This window comes from Rhyacophila brunnea, unplaced genomic scaffold, assembly GCF_057557595.1.
Source record: "Rhyacophila brunnea isolate RB1 unplaced genomic scaffold, BYU_Rbru_1.0 scaffold_24, whole genome shotgun sequence".
Taxonomy (NCBI): domain Eukaryota; kingdom Metazoa; phylum Arthropoda; class Insecta; order Trichoptera; family Rhyacophilidae; genus Rhyacophila; species Rhyacophila brunnea.
Genome location: NW_028232904.1, coordinates 3,185,994 through 3,209,287, shown reverse-complemented (window position 1 = coordinate 3,209,287; position 23,294 = coordinate 3,185,994). Strand labels below are relative to the sequence as shown.

Here is a 23,294-nt window from a genome sequence, read left to right as displayed (position 1 = left end):
AGACCGTCCAACCTCTTTGGGTCGTATAGTACTGACATAAAATTTATGTCTAAATAAAATACGGTTCTTATCGGTTTACACTTTACAGGAAGCCAGTAGCAATTTTTTTTTTAAATAGCCTATATACTGGATTCTTTTTGTTAGGTTAGGGTTTCATTCTTGAATTCATGAATTTTGCCAAAATCATCTATGAAAATTGAATTAATGTTCATATTGAATCTAATATAATTGGAGACCTTATAGTATACGGCCATCTCTTTTCGATAAGAAAGCTGACGGCGAACTGTGCCACGGTGAAATGTTTTACGTACAACTTATTTTCTTGGTCGTGCACTCATGGCTTAGGATCGTGGCCACATTTAAATTTCGCCATCCTTTGAGCGACCAAGACTTTCCATCTTTCTCGATCTTCCGCTTCTCTCAGGGCAGAATGGATGGTGCACCCAGTCAGCTCTTTCATGTGGTCGCTCCATCGCGCAGACGCTCTTCCTCTGCTTCGCCTTCCCTGAAGGCTACCCAAAACTACCAGTCTCTCCAGGTGGTCCAGTCCGCGCCTGACAATATGTCAAAAAAACTGCAGAATTCTTCTCAGACATTACTAAAGATGTACATATTTAGATATTTTTTCTATAAAATATTAATATTTTAAAGAGATTTTTATATCAATATTTATTGGTAGATACTTATTGGTATTACTGAAATACCAAAATAACTGGCATTGGTATTTTCATTCGTTATTGGAATCCCTGTACGCATTCTCAGTAAGTGGGTGAATGTCCAAGGCATTGGGGATCTAATACGACTGGCCCAGGATAAGAGTTGAATGGTCTGCAGCGCCAGATAAATAAGTAAGTAGGAAACGTTAGCTACGTCACCTAAAGTAAGATGTCTATGGACTCTTGAAGATGTCTTAGTATTTTAGGTTTCTGTTATGAATAAACCCAATAGGTGAATTTACTAAAGATATTATGATATTTTAAGCACACAAGTTGTACTAAACTCTGCAAAACCATATATACGAAACACCGACTCTGAGTTAAAGACATGTTTCTCGGCTTTCAGGTACGCAATAGGTAATTTCGAGCGCCCCCAGCTGACGTCTAGCATCGGCTGGCTCCACAGCCTGGCGCGTGATATGGAGACGGAGTACTTCCCCAACATGACTGGTGGAGGGCCTACGCTTCGGTCGCGCTATATCACGGCGCTCTACTTCACGTGCACGTCGCTCACCAGCGTCGGTTTCGGCAACGTGGCGCCCAACACCGACGCCGAGAAGGGATTCACCATATTCGTCATGTTAGTCGGATGTAAGTGTTGACTTCCTTCATTGATCTGACCCACTTCTACATGGTAGATATACAAATATATAATCCACATTCTGGATTTTGTATCAAAGTCAAATAATTATTAATAATTGAACTTTTCATTAGTTTAAATAAACATAACATATAGTACTATAGTAACATCTATCGACAAAAACTTTAACTAACGCTCGCAGTCAATAATACAGTTCTGCTCAGAAAAAACTTACTTGGATCGCATTGTAATTTAGTCGCGTTATTAATAACAAAATAACTACAGTACCTACCTACCTACCTCCTGATATCTAATATTAAATTTAATTTTGATCGTGTACAAATTATTTTTAAGAATTTGTAACCCAAATTATCTGCAAGCGAAACTGCCTAATTTCGAGAAGGTACCAAATTGCGTATCTACCTCACTTTGAATACCAGTGGTTTAGTTAGACCACGATGGCCGTGTGATTTAAGCGTCGGCCTATAGCGTCGCGAGTCCTAGGTTCGAATCCTGTGTCTGGCAAGTTCACATATCGTTTTTCAATTTGTGTATCAGTCAGAGTATGGACCTAATAGGTTGAGCAAGTGGCTGACATCCATTTTTCGTAAAAACTAAATCTGTTACTACAAACCTCCACTCTGTGGAGGCCCATATGATCTTATTTGATCGGACATGGTCAACGAAGAAGAAAGAAGGTTTAGTTAGAATGTAAGATATTCTACAACCAACATGTCATGTCTGCGTTTTCATAGTGCTATATATGCAGTACACAGGGTGGTAGCGACGGTCGAGAGCATAATATAATATATGTGAAATAGATGAAAGTTTGCTCTTTCACGGGGTAGTTACTACTTGTTCGTGGCCTTAATATACTTACTAATAAGACTATTATTTTTATGAGGGCAGTTTGTGTGATATATTCAATGACATATTAAATGGACGACTCACTTAATACCCGGCGCGCACGAGAAATTGTGCATGAAAGTCATTCACAGATGTATAGGTAGATGTCACGTGACCATTGCCGTATCCGTTTCCATTATGCGATACAAGCTTCGAGAATTTATAGTAATATAACCTTTATTGCAATGGCGTATTAGTGTCATGACTCATTGCGTTAGAAACAGATTTTCGGTTACTTACGACTTCTCGGAGATTAGACGCAAGTGAGCCCAGCGAATCACAGGCGACTGACTGTCCAATGGTTCCTGTCATTCAATTGCATTGAATAAACATTCATCAATATCTTAAAATGGCATTTTATAAATAATAAATAATACTAACACATGCAAAGTGATATCCCATCTTTCTTGGAGTGTTTAGTAGATTTTTTTACAATTTTTAACTAGGCACATTGGCATTTTGTAACACAATAATAACGGTGGAGTCGAAACCTGACAGTCAGAAATTTTATATGGGCAGACCCAGCGGTGTCGCCAGACCGCTTGCAAGTAGAATTTTCATTTGAGCGTAGGATACCGATATTAAAATATGAATTTCGCCATCCGGCAGACCCGACACAAAGTGAGTGTCATTTTATTTTCTAGATGCTTCGTCCATATTAATGTCATTGGATATATTATTCAACCCTTAAAATTACCATTCTCTGATTTCAGCCCTCATGTACGCCAGCATATTTGGTAATGTGTCGGCGATCATTCAACGCTTGTACTCGGGAACAGCCAGATACCATACACAGATCCTTAGAGTACGAGAATTCATCAGATTTCACCAGGTTTGTATTAAGAGCATACTTCAGTGAAACGGAAAATAGTTTTCAACAATAGGTGGGATATAATTTCGCACTCATTGTCAATCGGAGAGCGATAGTCGAGCTGTGATCACGTCAATTTGTTTGGTGATGGCGTCGGAGGAATATATTCTTAAATCGTGTAAAGATGACTAAAAAACGTTACGCATTTACGCGAAAGAGAAAACATGTCAATGAATATATTATTATTATTATTACTACTATATAACAATAAACATAATGGACACATGCTAAATTTTATAACAAATTATGTTTTGTACGTCACGCGTCGTTTGCACATTCTGCACGATCTTTTTAGACCATGCCTCAGCTGAAGTATAGCCTTAACAAGTAATGCATTTATACTGTTATGTGTTCGGCAACGGAAATCCTTACCAACGATCCTTCACGTAAAATCTAAGATGATTATTTTATCCTAGCGATTAAATTAGCTGCAAGACATGTCATATTTAAGATGCGTTTGTAGTAAGATTTACACTGTTAATTAAAATCAACACTAGAGATTAATGTCATTGCCAGAGATGTACATAAACAAAGACTCTTGATATGATAATTATTATTACAATTTGTTAACGGCCCACGTGCTCGTCGTAGGTCAAAATTGAGTTTTTATTGTATTTTCAAACCATGATCCTGGACACTCCTTAAACGTTGTAGATAATCTATTTATATAATTTTGAAGCCTTATTATTTTTCATAGTTATTTTAAACATTTGATGACTGCATAAAGTATTTTTGTTACATAAAATAGTATTCTTTTAAACCTCTCGCTCTAATGTTTTAGAATAAAGTCATATTTCGGTACATAACTATGCAGTGGTGTTAAGATTTTTTGCTTTTATTAATTTTTAAACGCATTTATGAAACCATTAGTATAATTTATTACGAGATAATTTTTGTAAAATATTCACGATAAAAAATTATATTGATAATCTCTGTGATCCCAAATTTGACAAGAATTAGGCATTTTATTATTCAAAAAATCGGCAAGATTAACACATTTGAAGATGATTCTAAAGATATTTATTATAAGTTATGTCTTTGACCATTCAAGTGTGATAAACATTTTATGAATAATGATTGCTTTATAATAATTATGGACCTAAGAATAAGGTAGTGTTTTTTTGAAATACGCCATTTCTTTTGTCATTCCCCAGTAGTTAAGCTACAACATACGGCCGTAGCCATAAATTGACAAACTATAATTGAAGTAGCAAGTAAAATGATATTAACGCGCGTGTTTGAACATGTACCGTTTAAAAAAAAATAAAAAAAAATTCGGTTAGGTATATGTTCAAACACGTGCGTTAACATAATTTTACTCCCTACTTTAATTATAGTTTGTCAATTTATGGCTACGGCCGTATGTTGTAGCTTAACCACCAGGGAATGACAAAAGAAATGGCGTATTTCAAAAAAACACTACTTTATACTTAGGTTAATAATTATTATAAAGCAATCATTATTCGTAGAATGTGTATTACACTTGAATGGTCAAAAACATAGCTTATAATTAGTATCTATAGAATTATCTTCAGATGTGTTAATCCTGCCCATTTTTTGAATAATAAAATGCCTAATTCTTGTCAAATTTGGGATCACAGAGATTATCAATATAATTTTTTATCGTGAATATTTTACAAAAAATATCTAGTAATAAATTATACTAATGGTTTCATAAATGCATTTAAAAATTAATAAACGTAAAAAATCTTAACACCACTGCACAGTTATGTACCTAAATATGACTATATTCTAAAACATTAGAGCGAGAGGTTTAAAAGAATACTATTTTATGTAACAAAAATACTTTATGCAGTCATCAAATGTTTAAAATAACTATAAAGGATAATAAGGCTTCAAAATTATATAAATAGATTATCTACAACGTTTAAGGAGTGTCCAGGATCATGGATTGAAAATACAATAAAAACTCAATTTTGACCTTCGACGAGCATGTCCCCCCTTAAGCAAACACAATATTCATATGGTTACTGCCAAAAGTTGGTAAGTATCAAAATCATGGCATGGAATAATTATTTCAATTTGAATGTTTCACAAGCTCTCTAAAATCAGACACAATGATTATTTCTTTGTGCTTTATATACATGTTCTATAATATATCGAATGACGTTGATTTTTTTTCTAGGATACATTTATTTATATATGGACACATAATCTTTTGTTAATTTTAAATATTGTTGTTTAATTTAATAAAACGCATTTTTTTGTAGTACTTATTCCACTTTTCATCAATAAATTAGGACCGGTTTCGTCCGCCTCAGAGGGACATTTTCAACACATTTTTCAAGTTGAAAATGTCCCTCTGAGGCGGACGAAACCGGCCCTAATTTATTGATTAAAAGTGGAATAAGTACTACAAAAAAAATCGTTTTATTAAATTAAACAACAATACAATGGAGTTCCACCATTAATTGACAGTTAACAAAATAAAAGTAATTTTAAATACCTAAATTATCGACTTAACAACTTTTGGCAGCTCCCCCATGAATAAACAAACTCTTTATATATTTTTTATTTTAAATACAGATGGCACAGTGTTTAAATTATCGATCTATTACATGTGGTTCAGAAAATACATATCTACTATAACATTATAAACCGGGAAAAAATAATAAATCGGCGGAGACTTCTGGACCTATCGTCAAACTGGAAAAATCCTGGTCAAATCGGGATGCATGGTAAGCCTAGTTAGGTACCCTTCTCCAAGGATTGCGAGGAAGTATTTCTTTATTACGAGGCCTCAAAACCAGTGTTTTTAAAACAACCATTCGTGGGTATACTGCGAATAAGCATTAAGTCAAAAATACTAGTTTTGTGATAATCGAGTTTGAAATTTTGGACGGTCTTAACTTATTTTATATTTTATAGATGGCAAATTCCTTTCTGCGATATTGCTTTTGAGTATGACTTAGTGCAGTTTCGCACGCAGAATTTTGTGAATATAGCCTGAGAATGAGAGAAGCAAATGCACTAAGTCCATTTAGTGCTTAGACTATATATAAATCTAGACGCCATCCGTTGCATTGCTAAATGAAGCCGCGTGCCTTGCGTTTGGTTTGTGGGCGAGCGAACACATTCGTCTACAAATGTTCGAGACCATAGACCATTTCGCTAGTGCTCGCCCAAAGTGCTCGCACTAGACGCTCAGAATTAAAATATAATTTTCTATTTTTTAACGTTATATAGTATTTTTAAGCGGTCAAAATGCAACCATTAGATAAAGATATCCATAACTTAAGTTATTTTAAAGAAACACTATGTCACTGATATTAAAATATATAATAAAATACAAATAAATTATCACGAACATGTATCAACTTACCTATGAAACGTAATACCATCTTCATGCTTATCAGTACGGCTACTAAATTTTAAGACAACACACAGAACTATCTTTTCTACTTAATTAACTAAAAATATTTACCACTGACTTTATGTTTAACACAAAAAATATAAATTTTAGCAACACGAGCTCGCAAGTTATCGACGCTATGTGAAGCGTTTCGCCCCGATTTGATGGCGATATTTTTGGAAACTGGCTCACACTTATGTAGACCTTTTATCTTACTCTAGCGCGTGTCGCAGAAATTGTAAGGGTGCCGAATACTTTCTCACTCGCACTCATGCATCGTTTTTGTTCAGGCCTTGATTTAGTGCCTTTTCTCTGAATAGATGTATGTCTTTTTGACTTATAACATAAATTATCTTCGCCAGTTTTATAGATATGACTGTGTGTGTTTTTGTAGACTATAGAGCGTACTCTTAATAAGATTACCTCATCAATAAGTCAAAACAGCAAAATTTTGACTTAGTGCTTTTTCGCAGAATACCCACGCATTGTTTCTGCTCTTTAAATAACAGAAACTACAATCTAACTATAAACAAACCGCTTTTGTATTATTGATTAATTTAATAAAGCGCAATTTTTTAGTACTTATTCCATTTTATCACAACGTTTTTCTTAGCTCATATTCTTATTTGTCCGGTGGTTCTTTACCTTTCTTGTTCCTGTTCTTTAGTACGCAAACCTTATATTAGGGATGGAGTAGATATTCGTTTGTTTATTTATTCGTTGAGATAAATAATTAATACTGCAGTCAGCAATTCGCCACAATACACAGTGGGTCATATCAACTTAAAAACGTATCAATGCGACTATTTCATTTTTATTTTACCACGTTTTCTTAGCTCGTATTTTTTTTCCGGTGGTTGTTTGTCTAGTACAAATCTTGCAATCGATTTTTAACTAACTTTCCGACTAGCTAGACATTTGAAACTTTTAGAATATATCAAAACACGATAACAATGCATTTTTGTAATACTTTTAGCCATCTTTAAGTAGAATTGAATTCATTTTCAATTAATTCTGTTTTTATGAAAAGTTATTTCGACACCATCATTGGTTGCTGGTCTGGGGTCCTAGCAACTAAATTATTAATATATGCGTGCGTTAATATGAAAAACAATATTACATTTCAGTATTATTTCTATCAAGTACAAATTTTTTGATCGTTTAAGCTAGTCAAGTCGTGTTTATATAACTCAACAGAAAATTTAAAAACGTTGTATATAAAAATTTCTTTTTATTTTGTAATTGTTTATTATTAAATTTAATAAATCTGGGCCGGTTTCGTCCTCCTCAGAGGGATATTTTCAACTGAATAATATTTATAAAACAGGTATTTACCAACACAAATTTAAAAAGGCGACATAAATAATTGTTAGTGACAAAGTACTATTGGAATTATAATACTATGTATTGGTAGATTATTTGTGTAATTTTTTTTGAATTTGTGTTGGTAAATTACCTGTTTTATAAATATTATTCAGTTCATAATGTCCCTCTGAGGCGGACGAAACCGGTCCACATTTATTAAATAATAAAAGTAGAATATATACTAAATAAATTGCGTTTTATTAAATGAATCAATACATAATACAATGCTGTTCCATCATAGATTGACATTTAACACAATAAAATGAAAACCCGCTTTTGATTCTTCCAGATCCCTAACCCCTTGAGGCAGCGACTAGAGGAGTATTTCCAGCATGCGTGGGCATACACGAACGGTATTGATACGAGTAGCGTGCTGAAGGGGTTTCCAGAATGCCTACAGGCGGATATATGTCTCCATCTGAACCGGAACCTGCTCACCAAGTGTGGTGCCTTCGACGGCGCTAGTCCAGGGTGCCTCAGGTATAATTATCAGAAAATGTATTCAGCCACCGAACGATTAAATCGACAAAATTTGTATAATATTATCAGAAAAAATTCTCGAAATAAAATAGCCAATGTTCTTTACCAATGCATCCTACCTAATTACAATAAAATTAACTATTAAATAATATACAGCTGCGAGGCTATTCTAACATAATATCACTTAACATACAAAAACGCTACATATTGTCACATTTACCACTTCATGTATTCAAGCAGTTAATTATTACAATAACTCAACTGTGGGAACTGTCAAAGCGTGCTATTTTTTAACAGCCCCTCTCTTTGCTGTATTAATTTTTAGAGCAAGATAGAGTACGTGGCATAAAGAAATGCTTTAAAAGAGCAATCAGTCTTCGGCTGGACAAGGATTGCATTGATAGCATACCCAGAAAAAAACTAGTTGGAAAATGTATGTTATTATCATAAGGAAAGAATCCGTAATTGAATAATATATTGCGACCTCATCGAGAATAAAACTCGGGGCCCGGACGAAAGGCAAGCACCTTACGCACTGGTCTACGAGGGCACCTGCAGCGTGCAGATTGTTCTTGTAATAACGCTGTGACTGATACAGCGTCGAATTTTACTACGGTTTCTTCTCAGTACTTCATTCTGTGTTTATTTATTACAGAGCTCTCTCCCTGCGTTTTCGGACTACGCACGCCCCTCCTGGAGAAACGCTGGTTCACCGGGGAGACGCCTTATGTTCTCTATACTTCATAGCTAGGGGATCCATAGAAATCGTTAGAGACGATATAGTTATGGCAATTTTAGGTAAGTCCAACTAAATCAATAGTAATTAATATATTATTTAAATAATCTACACCAGGGGTCGTCAACCCTTTTATACCTTCCGCCCACTTTTGTATTTTTGTCTGTAGTAAAATTTTCTAACCGCCCACCGGTTCCACAGTAATGGTGATTTATAAAGAAAATAATCATAATGAAAATCTATAAATGGAACGCCCACTAGTGAGCGGTTTGACTACCCCTGATCTACACTGTGGTGGCAAATGGTTATAATTTTAAAAGTTATTGTTTTAAAATTCTTCCAACAAATTACTGCCCCTAATCATTAAAAGCGAGCTGATAAAGTCCACGTTTTAACATCGTATAGTCCTGTCTACATTCGGACATTGTTTCGTTCACTAGATGAACACATCGCGGTGTATGCGTAGCCAGCGCATTTATTGCGCATTCTTCTTCGCAATAATTCAAAATTTTACTATTAATAATTCTAACATCACTCCTGACCATTTGAGACATGTTTTTATTATAAAAAGCTTCAAATTACGTACATTGACAGATCTTTACACCACGGGAGCGTAAAATTAAATCCTCATTTGAAAACGAAAGTGCGATTAGCTGCACTGGGGGGATTATGGTACTGTTCGGTTATCAGGAATACAGCGGAAAACACATTTTGAAAATACCCGATATAATGGATTATTTGTTAGTTTGGATTAGGTTAGGTTAGGTTGGGTTAGGTTAGGTTTGGCTAGGTCAACCTAACAAATAATCCAGTTTATCGGCTACTTTCAAAATGTGTTTTCCGCTGTATTCCTGATAACTTAATAGTACCGGGATTATTAGTTCACAGTTTTAGCACGTGAACAAAAAGTTCTTGTTCGACAGAAGTACACGTAACTCAGTGATGAACATATTTTCAACATCACGTCAGTGCTGCCAACTGAATTATACTATATTATATATAAAAATATATATAATATTATATTATACTGTAATGTTACGCCAAATAAACCAAAAATACTATTATTTTTAAGGATTTAAAACGAGAAATATTCTGTGTACTATAGTTTTGTCGTTGTATTAAAATCAGCATTATAAAAATATGACAACACTACTTTCCGTGGAAAGGGTGAAAACTATTTGAAGCACAAGTGTAAACAATTGACGCGGTGCGTAAAGCGCGAATCAAATTGAGGTGCTTGTCATGCTGCATGTTGCCTACTGTCACGCTGTCGCGGCGACAAGTTTTGACTATGGTTCTGTCATTTTGCAGAATATTTAGAACCATCACCATCTCTGTAAATTCACTGAAGAATGACACTGATGAAGAGTGCCTACTATAATGTATTAGTAATTTGAATTATAATTAATAATTATTCATGCTAATTTCAATTAATTTTAACAGTTTCTACGTGTGCGTACGTTGAAATATTTTGGACCGAAGCCAACCTGCAGACCATAGATAATAAACACCGTTTTTTTTCGAAAATACATAGTGCTAACCGCTAAAAATAAAAAAAACGTGATTTTGACATGACATTCGAAAAGTGTAGGCGTGTGGAATATGATGAAAACATTCAAAACGTCATGCAGGTGTCGATGCAGTGCAGTTCAACGTGAGGTAACCTCATTGTTGTTTTAGTGATTTCGGCAGATTTTGCCAACTGACAATGTTCGTTTAAAGGTTCAAAATGTGCTACGGGATAGGAGCATCAGTCTGATAACATTTTAAACACCAAGAAAAACGTCATTACACACCTTTTTCTCGTAGCGGCAGCTTACTGTGACGTCACGTGATAGTCCGCAACATGCACCTCAATTTGGTTCGCGCTTAACACGCTTTCAACCTAAAGCATGCCCAAAACTACTCTGTGTTAAAACCAGGATTAAATAGTCGAAGATGAAGTCATCAAATAATGTAGACATAGCTAATGGAAAAATTGAAAAAAATATATCTTTATTAAAATAATCATGATTATTTGCCTGAATTTTCAGGTAAGGACGATATTTTCGGAGAGAATCCGTGCTTGCATCTCACGATGGGCAGATCGGCATGTCGCGTGAGAGCTCTCACGTACTGCGACCTTCACCGTGTCCTCAGAGACGATCTCACAGACGTTCTGGAGCTGTATCCAGAGTTCTGTCACAACTTCACCAGGAATCTGGACCTCACTTTTGATCTCAGAGATGTAAGTTTAAGCACTGAAGGACATTTAAATAAAATAATACAATTTCCTATTGTCAAACTGGCATAACCATGAATATGCGTAGAAGCGCTTCTCATCCCCTTATGCAAGTAGGTTGAGACATTCATTAATATGTCTCCGGACTCGATTATATTTCGGTATATACCAGAGGTGGGATAACCAGTCGATTTTGAAGACTAAGTATACTATAAGTATAAAAAAAATACTTGGTATCGAAACTTGTTCCAACATACTTACTAGTATTTGGAATATTATATAGAGCGTTTGGCGTCACGCGAACTTGTCACCACTTCTGTCCTTCACTATAGCAACTTTACAACTGGGGAAAAAGAGAGAGCAATGATGCCAATGATAGTTGAGTGTATCACGGCTCGACATACGTGTATTATGTTATCTCGCTCGCGCGCATTTAATCTAAATAGTATTGAAAGTCTACCAACATCGACTAGTGAATCGCGATGATCACATCGTATGCGTTCAAATAAGTTTATTGGGCCACACGTACTGAGTATGGGTGGTTTCATGCCGAGACTTGAGTTCACAAACTATTGAGAGTATTTCCAAATCACCTCTAGTACATACGCAAGGCCTGAACAAAAACGAACCATAAGTGCGAGTGAGAAAGAATTCGGCACGCTTATATATCCGTAATATGCATTAGACTGAGATAGAATATCTACGGCTGAATAAAATATTTTTTGGAAACGTCGCCGGTAAATATTTATTTCAATGATTACATTCATTTAAAAACTGCGAGCACGTGTTGCTGAAATTTATTGTTTTTGTGTTAAATATAAAGTTACCAATAATTATTTTTAGTTAATTGAGTATAAAATATGGTTAACTATGTTGTGCTTAAATTTGGTAGCCATACTGCGAAGCAACATGTTGGTAAAACGTTTCATGGTTAAGTTAATTACAATAAAATTGGGGTTCTATTGTGCGCTATAATATGCAAGAAACACGGTTCATTTTGTCGAACAATTGCCACTCTCTTTATATTATTAATCTGAGTACATACGCAACGATGAGTAAAGAGTTCGTTTAATGGAGGTTTTTAAATTAATACACTAACTCTATCGGAGTTTCCCCTATAGGTACACTGTAACCTGTATTCAAGTATTCTGGAAAATAAATTACACCGCTTCTCTCTGCAAATATCCGTGTCGTCAATATGTAGAAGAAGAAGAACCCAGCAAGACGATATCAGCCTTTTTTAATTCACAATCAGTAGGGAGTACTTATAGCTCCTTCATCTCCCGTCGGAGGTGAAAAATTAACTCTGTCTACATATTTGTGTTACCATTTTGACCTATTCTGCTAATGTATCCACTTTTTAAATGCGAGTGTCCTGGTATAAATAAGTCGGTGACCGGACAAAACAGAACATGACAAAACAGAACAGTGACAAAACAGAACAGCCAAGGGAAAAATGAAACATTAATTTTTGTGAAATCTATTTAGGTTAGGTTATGTTAGATTAGGTTTTGGTCATTATTTCATTGTAGGTACCTAGTCACCCAATCATTTTGAACATATTATATTGATTAAGATGATATATCCAAGCTTGCTGGCAACACCGAGTTATGTCCCGTTTATTTGAGGCTTTCTAGCGATTAGGGATGCAGAAATTAGGTATATAATTTGATTTATTATGGCGTATTGAAAATCTGTGCTATTAAAAATCTATCACATAATAGAGATAGGACAATTTCATTATTAAATTTATATTTTTCCTGGAAGGTCATAGTTATATTTATCGTTGTTCTGTTTTGTCAATGTTCTGTTTGTCTGTCAACGGTGGTGATGTAATATTATAATTTATCTGCTGTAAGAAATTCACTGTGTTTTGTGAAGCAGAGGCCTGACTCACTGACAAACTTTGATGCTCCTTACGATAAAAAAAAATCCATCCAAATGTACGACAACCTTAAGAATCTATAAAATCATGTCGTTTCGTATAATATAGTGTTGAATGCCAGAAGATAACTAATTGTATTATCTGATACTTAGGACCAACAGCCGGGAGTTTTGGGACGTCAACGAAGAGTCAGGGCTCCCAAAGAAGGAAGGCCAGCTCACAGTAGAGGAGACAGTTTAGCTGATAGACAGGTAAACAATAGACAAATATTTTAACTAAATAATAATTACCAATTAAATTAAATAATATCATAATTCCACCAATCAAATCGCCAGGACTCGAACAGTAGTGACGAGTCAGAATCGGGTCGGGGAATCCTGGAATTCTGCCCTGACAAGGCGGGCCAGGACGTGACCCCCATGAATCTTCAGTTTGGACAGGAGAAGCAGAGAAGCACGACTCTTCAGTCGATAACCGGTGAGCAAAAACACCAGATAATTACTCACCGTGAAATCTCACATCACTTCACCTCACTTAAACGTTATCCCCTCAGCCAATATTTCGTTGATACTTTTAATTTATGTTCCTATAGCAATCCTATTTTTTAAAGTTGTGTCACTGTTAAAGAAGATTTTTCTTCAACGTCTCACTTCACTAATTTATAATAATCTATTTATAAAACGAATATTTTGTTTTACACGTTAAATCAATTCCCATATAAGAAGCTTTCGTGTGTGTTTTTTTGTGTTTCGGCTATCTTTAATTGTGTTTAATTAAAATATTTTTTATTTTTCAATAACTCACTTCACAAAAATATCAGTTATCTCTGCCAATATTTCAGTTAACACCAAAAATTTATACTTAAAAATTAACTACTCCCATTTGTGTTTCAATTCTCCCTTCTCCAAAAATTAATTATATGTCTTAACTCTATTTGAATACCTCACTAATTCACTTTACTAAAACATTTCTCTACTTTCTAATCCCTATAGCAAAGCATAACTAATTGTATTTTACCTCTCTTTTATCATAAAATACAATAACAATGTACATCTACGATGTAGAACAAAAATAGTTCTTCGTATTTCAAATTCAATCTTTCCGTCACTAAATTATCTAGTTACGCTCTCTTTCACTCTCCTTGCAATACAATTTTAATTTATGTTTATTCCAATGAAACATATCTATACTTACTATTTTTTTACCAAATTTCATCCTATACTCTCAGAATAATCAAATATAAATTTTATAATATTATTTGTGTTTCAAATCTCTCTCAGCTTCCTACGTTATTAAGTGTTTCATTGGCACTGTAAATTTAGTTAAATATTTTTTAACGTAATCATTAAAGGTTTAATGAAATAATAATTCATCTAAAATTGACAATTAATTGAATGAAATATTTGAAATTATTTATTTAAAAACATCTAAAATAGTATTACGTACTTACTTATATCAATTCCATTGTTCCAATTTTGAATTTTATAACAATATTATTATATTTGGTTTGTTTTGCTTTCCGTTCTTCCATCCTATTCACTCCTAAATTCACTAACTACTTTGCTGTTAAACAAAGTCCTGGTTTTTTGTGTCTGTCTTGATATTTTGATTTACCAAGTTTTAAATCTCATTAAAACATATGAATACAGAATTTAATTATATGTCCAGCTTGTTTTTTTTATATTTTTTCTTCAATCGGTGAAACGGTTATTACCCATATTATATTAAAAAAATGGTTTTATATCATTAAAAATAAACCAATCATCACAATATTAAATTACACAAATTAGTTTTTTAAATAATATATATTTTGGCTGGCTCAGTATTTCAATTTTCAACATTGTCTTGTGTAAAAATTAAATTATCTATTGACGAAATAACAAATTTAATGAATATATTTTTTATATTATACTTAAATAAAATGTAATTCTGCATAGTAAAATCCACTCAATTGATAAACCAAACATGATTTAATGAGATTTACGACTAAAATTCACACAACGATAAATTTTGCAAAATTGTTATCTTTCCATTTCTCCACGACTATGTCCCAATTTTGCAGAGCCTTGAATGTTGTTAAATGTGTATGAGATTGAAAAACTTAATTACTGCTTGATTGTTCTTTGAAAGAAAATTTTATTTATTTATTTATATCGTTTCAACTTTCAAATATTTGTTAGCCTCATATCAATATAAAAGTGATTGCTATCCTTATAAAATAAGATAATTCCCAAGAAATATTTATATTCCAGATATTTGGAAGTATACTTTAAAACACCGTATTGACAAACTGTATCTCTCTCTCTCTTTCAATCACCCGATTGATCTCTTGTCTTATTTCGTTAGCAGTGACGGTGACACTGACAGTTTCTGAGCACCCCTTGAAAAAAAAAATCCAAAGCAATAAATTGCATCATTTTTTTTTTAAATGGTGGCACTTTCTGATGAAGCGGTCGCCGTATATAGCAAGAAGAATTAACAATAGTTGTCGATATATACCAATGGTGAAGGGTGGAGGTAGGCTGTTTAGATCCACCATGAATAGTGCACAATAAACTTTGTCAGTCATACGTATTTGTTTTCATTGAAATAATACTACAATTTTACAGATGGTGTTGGTTAGTTCTTAAAATTTAATTTAATTCTGCGAAAACCAAGCCATAATAGATAATATTCAAAAAATATTCGTCTGTCTATAAAATATCTAAAATTATGCACTTAAATCATACATAACTCTGAATATTTTATAGATAGAATAATATGATTTATTTATTATAGTTTGGTTAGGCGGTGGATAAAACCACGGGTAGTATCCATATAACCTAAAATAATAGGAAGCTACTGTCATAGTAAATTTGAATTTGAATGAATTTAAACAAAAGAACCAACAATATAATATGCAATATGTATTCTTAATCCAACGAAAACAAATAATGATGAATGAAAAAATATGTAAAATTTTGTTATATCGCCCAAATTTTACCAAAACTATTATGGTTTGGCTTAGGAGGGTTTAATTGCTTTTAAAAACTAACCAACGCCATCTGTAAATTGTAGTCTTAGTTCAATAAAAATAAATATGTATGACTAACAAAGTTTAATGTGCACTATTAATTTGTGAAGGATCTTAAAAGTCTACCTTCACCATTCGCCACTGATATATACACAGAAGAAAAAAAAGAAAAGACTCGTTTATTTCCTTCATGATAATAATTGGATTCATCTCTAAAACCAATATATTATTATTTAAATTTCTAGCATGGCAATAAAAACCTTCAATTAATTGATGCAACATTTTTCTGCGAATATTTAAGTTCATCAATCAAAATTATAACACAATATTATATATTATAGTACTAATTCCACTTTACGTACGAAACATCTGGACCGATGTAGTTCGCTTTAATCGAACACTATCAATATGTTCATATGAGTGTTTTGTTAAATTAATACAATGTCTTCCCATCAAGAATTGACAATTTCTGGACGCCAATAAAGAAAAAATATAATATTTAAAACCTTTTGCATTGGGTACCTATGATATTTTCGGATTTGCCATTTTCTTCTGCAAAATAAATAATATAAACATATTACAATTTTTTTGTTTTTATTTAATTTAATATAATTTTCAACAAGGTTTTTTTTACACAGTTTAAAAAAATGAATGTTTGTGTTGTGTGTGCGATATGCTTGATGTGTAGATCTATGTTACCTACATATAGTTTACTGTACAATCCACAAAATCATTATACATGATATAAAAGTGAAAAAAGGGTAATTAACACTATCCAACTAAGCATATTCCATCTAACTTTTGATAAAACTCCGCTTAGACTCGCAATACAGATTTAGTTTTTACAGACCACAAAAAAATATTGGCAGAACTCAACAAAATCCTAAACCACTCATAAGATTTAACAAAGACATCGTTTTATATTATCATTTAACAATACAAATTCATACTATACCTATTATACTTAATATTCCCTCAATTTAAGTTATTTAACATTCAATAATTTTGATGAAAATCCCATTTGTGTATAAAAAAAAATATTAACTGTTTCATTGTTATAATTTTTATATGTTCAATAGCTGCATCATTTACCCAAAATAATAACCCAGCATATTCAAATTAAGCCCAACATAGAAACGCTAGAAATAAGACATCCTATAATATAATTCATCTTAATATTTTACAAGTATAATCGATGACAAGCCTTGTCGACATTAAATATAATGTATAAGTAGATAAATAGATTAGGTATATTACAGTATGCCTGATTCATAAAATTTTTATCATATTATATTGAATTATAATTATTTATAATCAGTAGTTCAATAAGTAAGCTACTTTAAAATCTATTTTTTTAAAGACTTACCTTTTCGAAATTTATACATATCTCAAGACTATAAATCAAATGTTTATTTCAGTATTTAAATACATAATGTATACACATAAAATATGATACAATGCATTAGGTATATTTTACATGCATTAAACGTCATGTAATAATAATCAATGAAAGAATAAATTTAACGTAAGTAAAAAAGCGGCTAACGCGTTGGCTTATAATATCGCGGGTCTCAGGTTCGAATCCTGGTACTAGCAAATAGTTAGAGTATTGATGTAATAGATTAAAAGTGGCTAACATTCATTTCTCGTAAAGATAAAAATCTGTTAATACAAACTCCTACTCGTGAATGCCAATATTATGATCTTCTTAGGAACAGACATAGTCAAAAAAAAATATTATATAAAATGGTTATCAAAAAATTTTACCAACCCATCCTCTCTTCCACAAAAAATCATACAACCATTCATGGTCACGTATAAATGATTTCATTGTACAGTAAACTTCATAATATTATGATCAATGTTTATATGTCATCATTCTTCTGACAGGTGTTTGTAAAATAATACGAAATTGATTTTTCACCAGTCTATTACCATATATTTAAAGAATGAAATCTTAGAGTAAACATTGGAATTTTTCAAAATCTTGACATGTGCATGGTATTGGATGCCTTAGTATAGGAAAAAAACAATTCTTATTAATATTAATATTGAATGCTGGCATTTTTGCTGCGCTTAACCAGGCGAAAAAAAAAGAAAAAAATCTTCTTCTAGAATTTAAATTAGTTATTTCAAAATTTATTTTCCTGCACGGGAACTCTAAGCAGACATTCTGACTATGTATTTTTACAGACTTCCAAAATTTAGAACTGTTTCAGCTAATCGTTAAAAATGACATCTCATTATTTTTTATTATTACACACGTTAATATGTTATTAATCTGACGAATAAAATTAATTTAGTAGTCGGTTTTAAAAGAACTAATATTTTCAATATTTAAAAAAATACATGGCCGATGACTATATCGTTTACCTGAAAAAGTATTATTCCACTATATGTACATACTTACTTATTTCAATAAGTAATGGTTCATTTACGAATAACAAATTGATGAAATTTTAATGTGTTATATTTTTACGAATATTTATTACAGGGTGTGCCAAAATTGACGGTACAAAAAACTGGTAATACAATAATTAAATTGGAAATAAATTAGCGGTAATATTTACGACATGTCATAATAAAAAAATGAGATTTCACTAACGATACCATACTAATAGCATACCCTTTATAACTGTCTTCATAAAAATAAAAAATAAATATGCCTTATAACTCTTTCTGTCTCTCTCATTCACAATCTTGACTATTAGAATTTTAGATTAATATTAATTTTAATTATTATTATTATTGTTACTGTTGAAATTCCATCTTGGTTTTTTTTATTATTATTTTGAACTTTGTAAAATTACATTTTGATTTTCAGAAGTATTTTGCATTCAGGCTTTAATCAAACTTATGTCAGACGAAAACGAACAACAAAAAAAAAGTATTTTTTAATTGCTACACAATTTTTCGTGTGTTTTTTAGCTTTTGTTAACAGTTTAAGGCTGATTTATTACAAAAAAAAATCAACACCAGAGATGTAAACAAGACTCTTGATTTGATAATTATTATTACAATTTCTTAAGCAATCATAATATTCATGGGGTACTGCCAAAAGTTGATAAGTCTCGAAATCATGTTATGGAGTAATTCAAATTTGAAGTTAGGCGTCATGTCCTCTAAAATCAGGCATAATAATAATTTATTTGTGCTTTAAATGCATGTCTATAATCATGGCCCCAGCACCCTAAAGCGGACCCCCAGGCTAGGATATTTGGCGGGTCCCCCTACCCATCGCTAAGTATAAAGGCAGTGTGACGCTCTACAGTAACGTTTTCTAAATGGTGTACGCGGTAAAATTAATGTGTACCTATATTTAATGTTTTTTGTATATTTTAATACTTCCATTTGAATTATGGAGTTTTATCGATACATAGTTCAAAATTGTGTTGTACAACCACATAATTTTAAATAATAACATATTTTTTTAATGATTTTTTATTTTACTATTAAAGCAAATTTGTGATGTGTGTTTATCTCACTTATCTGGTCGACTCGCCTCGCCGGGCCCCCAGGCTAGAGCCCTTTCAGCCCCCCTTGTGGGGGCCATGTCTATAATATATCGGATGACTTTGAATATTTTTCTGAATATATAGACACATATTTCGTTGTTAACTCTAAATATCTAAATTATTGACTTACCAACTTTTGGCGGCAACTCCACGAAATTATAACGCTCACATAATATTACCCCACTATGTAAAGCCACGTTTGGTCCACTTTGCGGTGAAAACGGTAAATTACCTTTCGTATTAGTATAAAAGTATTTCAGGTCACATTATAGAAGAATTAAAATTGTGTGCCTTCATAAAAAAAAATGAAAAGTCTTAACTCACATTCATATAAAAATGGAGTTACGGTCGGGAAGGTATATTATTTTTAAAGTTTTACAATATGACTCACTAATAATCCTAATATTAGACACGCTTCTAAATCCAGGACAATATCGCCTTCAATGTCGCTAATTATGAGTGAATTTACCCCTACTCTAAGTGCGCACAGCAGGGTTATTCTAAATAGTTAACACGGTTTCCGTTATTTTTATTACTCAAAAATAGCACGGATATCACTTGGAGCAATTCCATAAACAATGCGGTTATTTAAAATATTTTTTAAACACAGTAAACATGTCTTACTTGATTCTAATGAGTGAGACGTGTTAACTGTGTTAGTGAACGACATTTGACAGCTCGCGGTTAATTCCATAAACAATGCGGTTATTTACAATATTTTTTAAACACAGTTAACATGTCTTACTTAATTCTAATGAGTAAGACGTGTTAACTGTGTTACTGAACGACATTTGACAGCTCGCGGTTAATGCTATCATGCACGATTGTGTTAAAAAATATCTCGCCTGATATTTAACTTCCCGGGATATACGTAAGGCGCTCGCCTAACACCCGAGAGTTCTAGGTTCGACCCAGTGAGGACACAATATTTATGTGTTTTTCTCAAAGCCTGGGTGTTTGTGATTGTTCAAAATTACTAACAACCACCTTGTACAAAAAATCAAGGACATGGTTATTAATAATTCTAAAAAAATCCTGGGATAATAAACTGCCTGAATACGACATATCATAATATATATTGTATATATATATCATTTTTTATTGATTACGAAGTAGGTAGTATGTTAGAATTTCCCTGCAAAAATAGTGAAATCTTTAGTAATATAGTTTGAAAAATGTGAAAATGCTGTTCTTACAATATTTCAAAACTGTTTATTAAATTGAAATTTCTGTAATTCTGCAACTGTATTATAAAAGGAACCTTTATTTAAATGGACTATGATTAGGCCCTTGGTAGATCACCTTGATCTATGATATATTACCTATGGAATTGGAGAACTCCTTAAAGGATGTTCTGATTGCTTCAATAAAAAAAACGTATTTTAAAAGGGAATGATAATAAAATTAGGATCGGATTTAACCAGTCAGGGGATCTACTCGCAATACAAATTGGGCCCTCCATAGAAAATAAAAAAAATGTATATATAATAACTGCAATTATTTATTGTTTTTAATTTCTTAAATATAACTGAATCTTTTCACTCATTCAATTATAATTAGAAATAATGTATCGCCGATTGTGATAATAAGATAATTGCTACCAAGATAACAGTAGATATTGATTCAATAAAAACAAAATAAGTGTGCACTATTTATGTTGACACCCACGGTGGCCGCGCGGCTTAAGCATGGACTATCACGCCGTGGGTCCCAGGTTCGAATCCTGGGTCTGGCAAATACACATATTGTTTTTCAATTTATGTGTGAGCCAGGGTATGGACCTAGTAGGTTGAGCAAGTGGCTGACATCTATTTCTCGTAAAAACAAAAAACTCTGTTAATACAAACCTCTACTGTGTGGAGGCCCATATGATCCTATTAGGATCGGACATGGTTGGTCTTTTTTTTTATTGATTCATATTATTTGAAGTAATTCCAAATTCTTCAGTAATGTTGAACACATTTTTCACGTTATCGATAAAATCTACTCGTATTATAGTATAATAAAGTTTTTACACGTGTTGGTCTTCAGTGTTAGAGAGCTGAAATTTGGCATGAATGTAGCCTTCAATCTATTTATTGATAAAAAAAAAGTTCACAACAGCGCGGGGCTTTTTGTGGGGCGGTTCAGGTCCTTATTTCGATGTTAACGAAATCTTGCCTGACTCGACTTGTAGATACTTATCCTACACTATCAATCGATAACTACATCAAATTAAAGCTGAACAAATATTGAATCAAGCTAAAAAAATAATTTTAATTTCGCCCCTGCTATTAACACAGCGGTTTCCAAACAGGGGCGCCAATTATTTTTTTAATATGGGGTGTCGTAAGTCGTAATATAATTTGTAAATTATTGTTTTCAATGGATATAATATGAACTAATTACCTACTGTATATTTTTAAACAAAAGAACAATTAGTTTGATTATGTTTTAATACATTACATTAGCAATGCATTTGAAAACTAAAAAAAATGCAGAGTTATGTGTTTTTTATCACCGAATATGGACTTTTTTTATTTTAAAGAGGAAAATAATATTCGCTAGTCTTTAGGTTTATATTATCTATGTTTTTTAACAATTTAACTACGTAAAATATTGTGGTACATCATTTTAATATGCTTCGTTTCCTGTTAATTCCAGTTAAATAAATAACACATTTTTTTTGTTTTTTAGCAAGTAGCTACTTTCAAATATTTTATAATAATAAAAATAGAGTATGTAAGTACCTAATTAAGGGTCGTCCATATACAGCGTCATACCGTAATTTGGTGGAGACGGTCTGATATATTTTAATAATTTGTGACAAAGGGGATGCTGTAGAAAATGTGTAAGAACATTATACCTATGGAAATCGATCATTTGCAATGTATTTATTTTTTAACGAATGTTGGGGTTAGAAAATGTGATGAAATTTAGATTGTGGGGTTAAATATTTTGTGATCAACGTTGTCACATTGTACAGGGTTGGGCTTATACTTGAAGGGATCTGGGCTAACATGATTTTACGTGTCATAATCTATCTGAAAACTACTGTGGTTCCTGATTTAAACATTACTTCATTACGTCGCTAAGCAGATGAAATGGTAATGGGACAACCACTAGACAAACGCTGTCATACAGTGTTACCCAAGAAGCACTAAACGCTCACAGGGACGCCCTAAAACACGCTGGATATGCGACCTAATAAAGTTAGGTGGATTTACATGGCAACTAAGAACTAGGGACTGATAGACGCTGACGATCGACTCCGGCTGATGATGACGACTAAGCCGACTCTCATATCAAAACAAACCTTCCGAGAGGTGAGATCCAGTGTTGCTTGTGAAGACCGCGTAGATGTACGCGGTCTTCACAAGCAACACTAGCGACAGTCGCGCGTAGCCTTCGAAACGTATAGATATTTGAATGCGGTGATCGGCGAGCCCGTATAGGAATGACCAATTCGTAGGTGTTTGTATGTGACTTCGACTCTTCGACTCGGACCCCGAGAAGGATGCAACTTGTCGATTGCAACAGCAGATGTTTTTTTCAAACGAAAAAGTCGCATTCGACCAATCTGCGGAGCTCCGTTTAGCAACGAGTGTTTTGGGAATGACGATGACGTCACATCGACGTATTTGACATGTTTTA

The 23,294-nt window shown here is 32.9% G+C and overlaps 1 protein-coding gene across 1 annotated transcript in view; it reads left to right on the top strand.

The window, feature by feature from the left end:
- Nucleotides 1-23,294, top strand: part of sei (potassium voltage-gated channel seizure) — a 297,653-nt gene that overhangs the window by 264,226 nt on the left and 10,133 nt on the right. Inside the window, exons 5-11 of the mRNA XM_085951095.1 lie at nt 1,063-1,307; nt 2,916-3,034; nt 8,101-8,291; nt 8,947-9,089; nt 11,061-11,254; nt 13,286-13,384; nt 13,469-13,610. Coding sequence (XP_085807221.1) covers nt 1,063-1,307; nt 2,916-3,034; nt 8,101-8,291; nt 8,947-9,089; nt 11,061-11,254; nt 13,286-13,384; nt 13,469-13,610 — 1,133 coding nt within the window. The remainder of the gene's footprint in view (nt 1-1,062; nt 1,308-2,915; nt 3,035-8,100; nt 8,292-8,946; nt 9,090-11,060; nt 11,255-13,285; nt 13,385-13,468; nt 13,611-23,294) is intronic.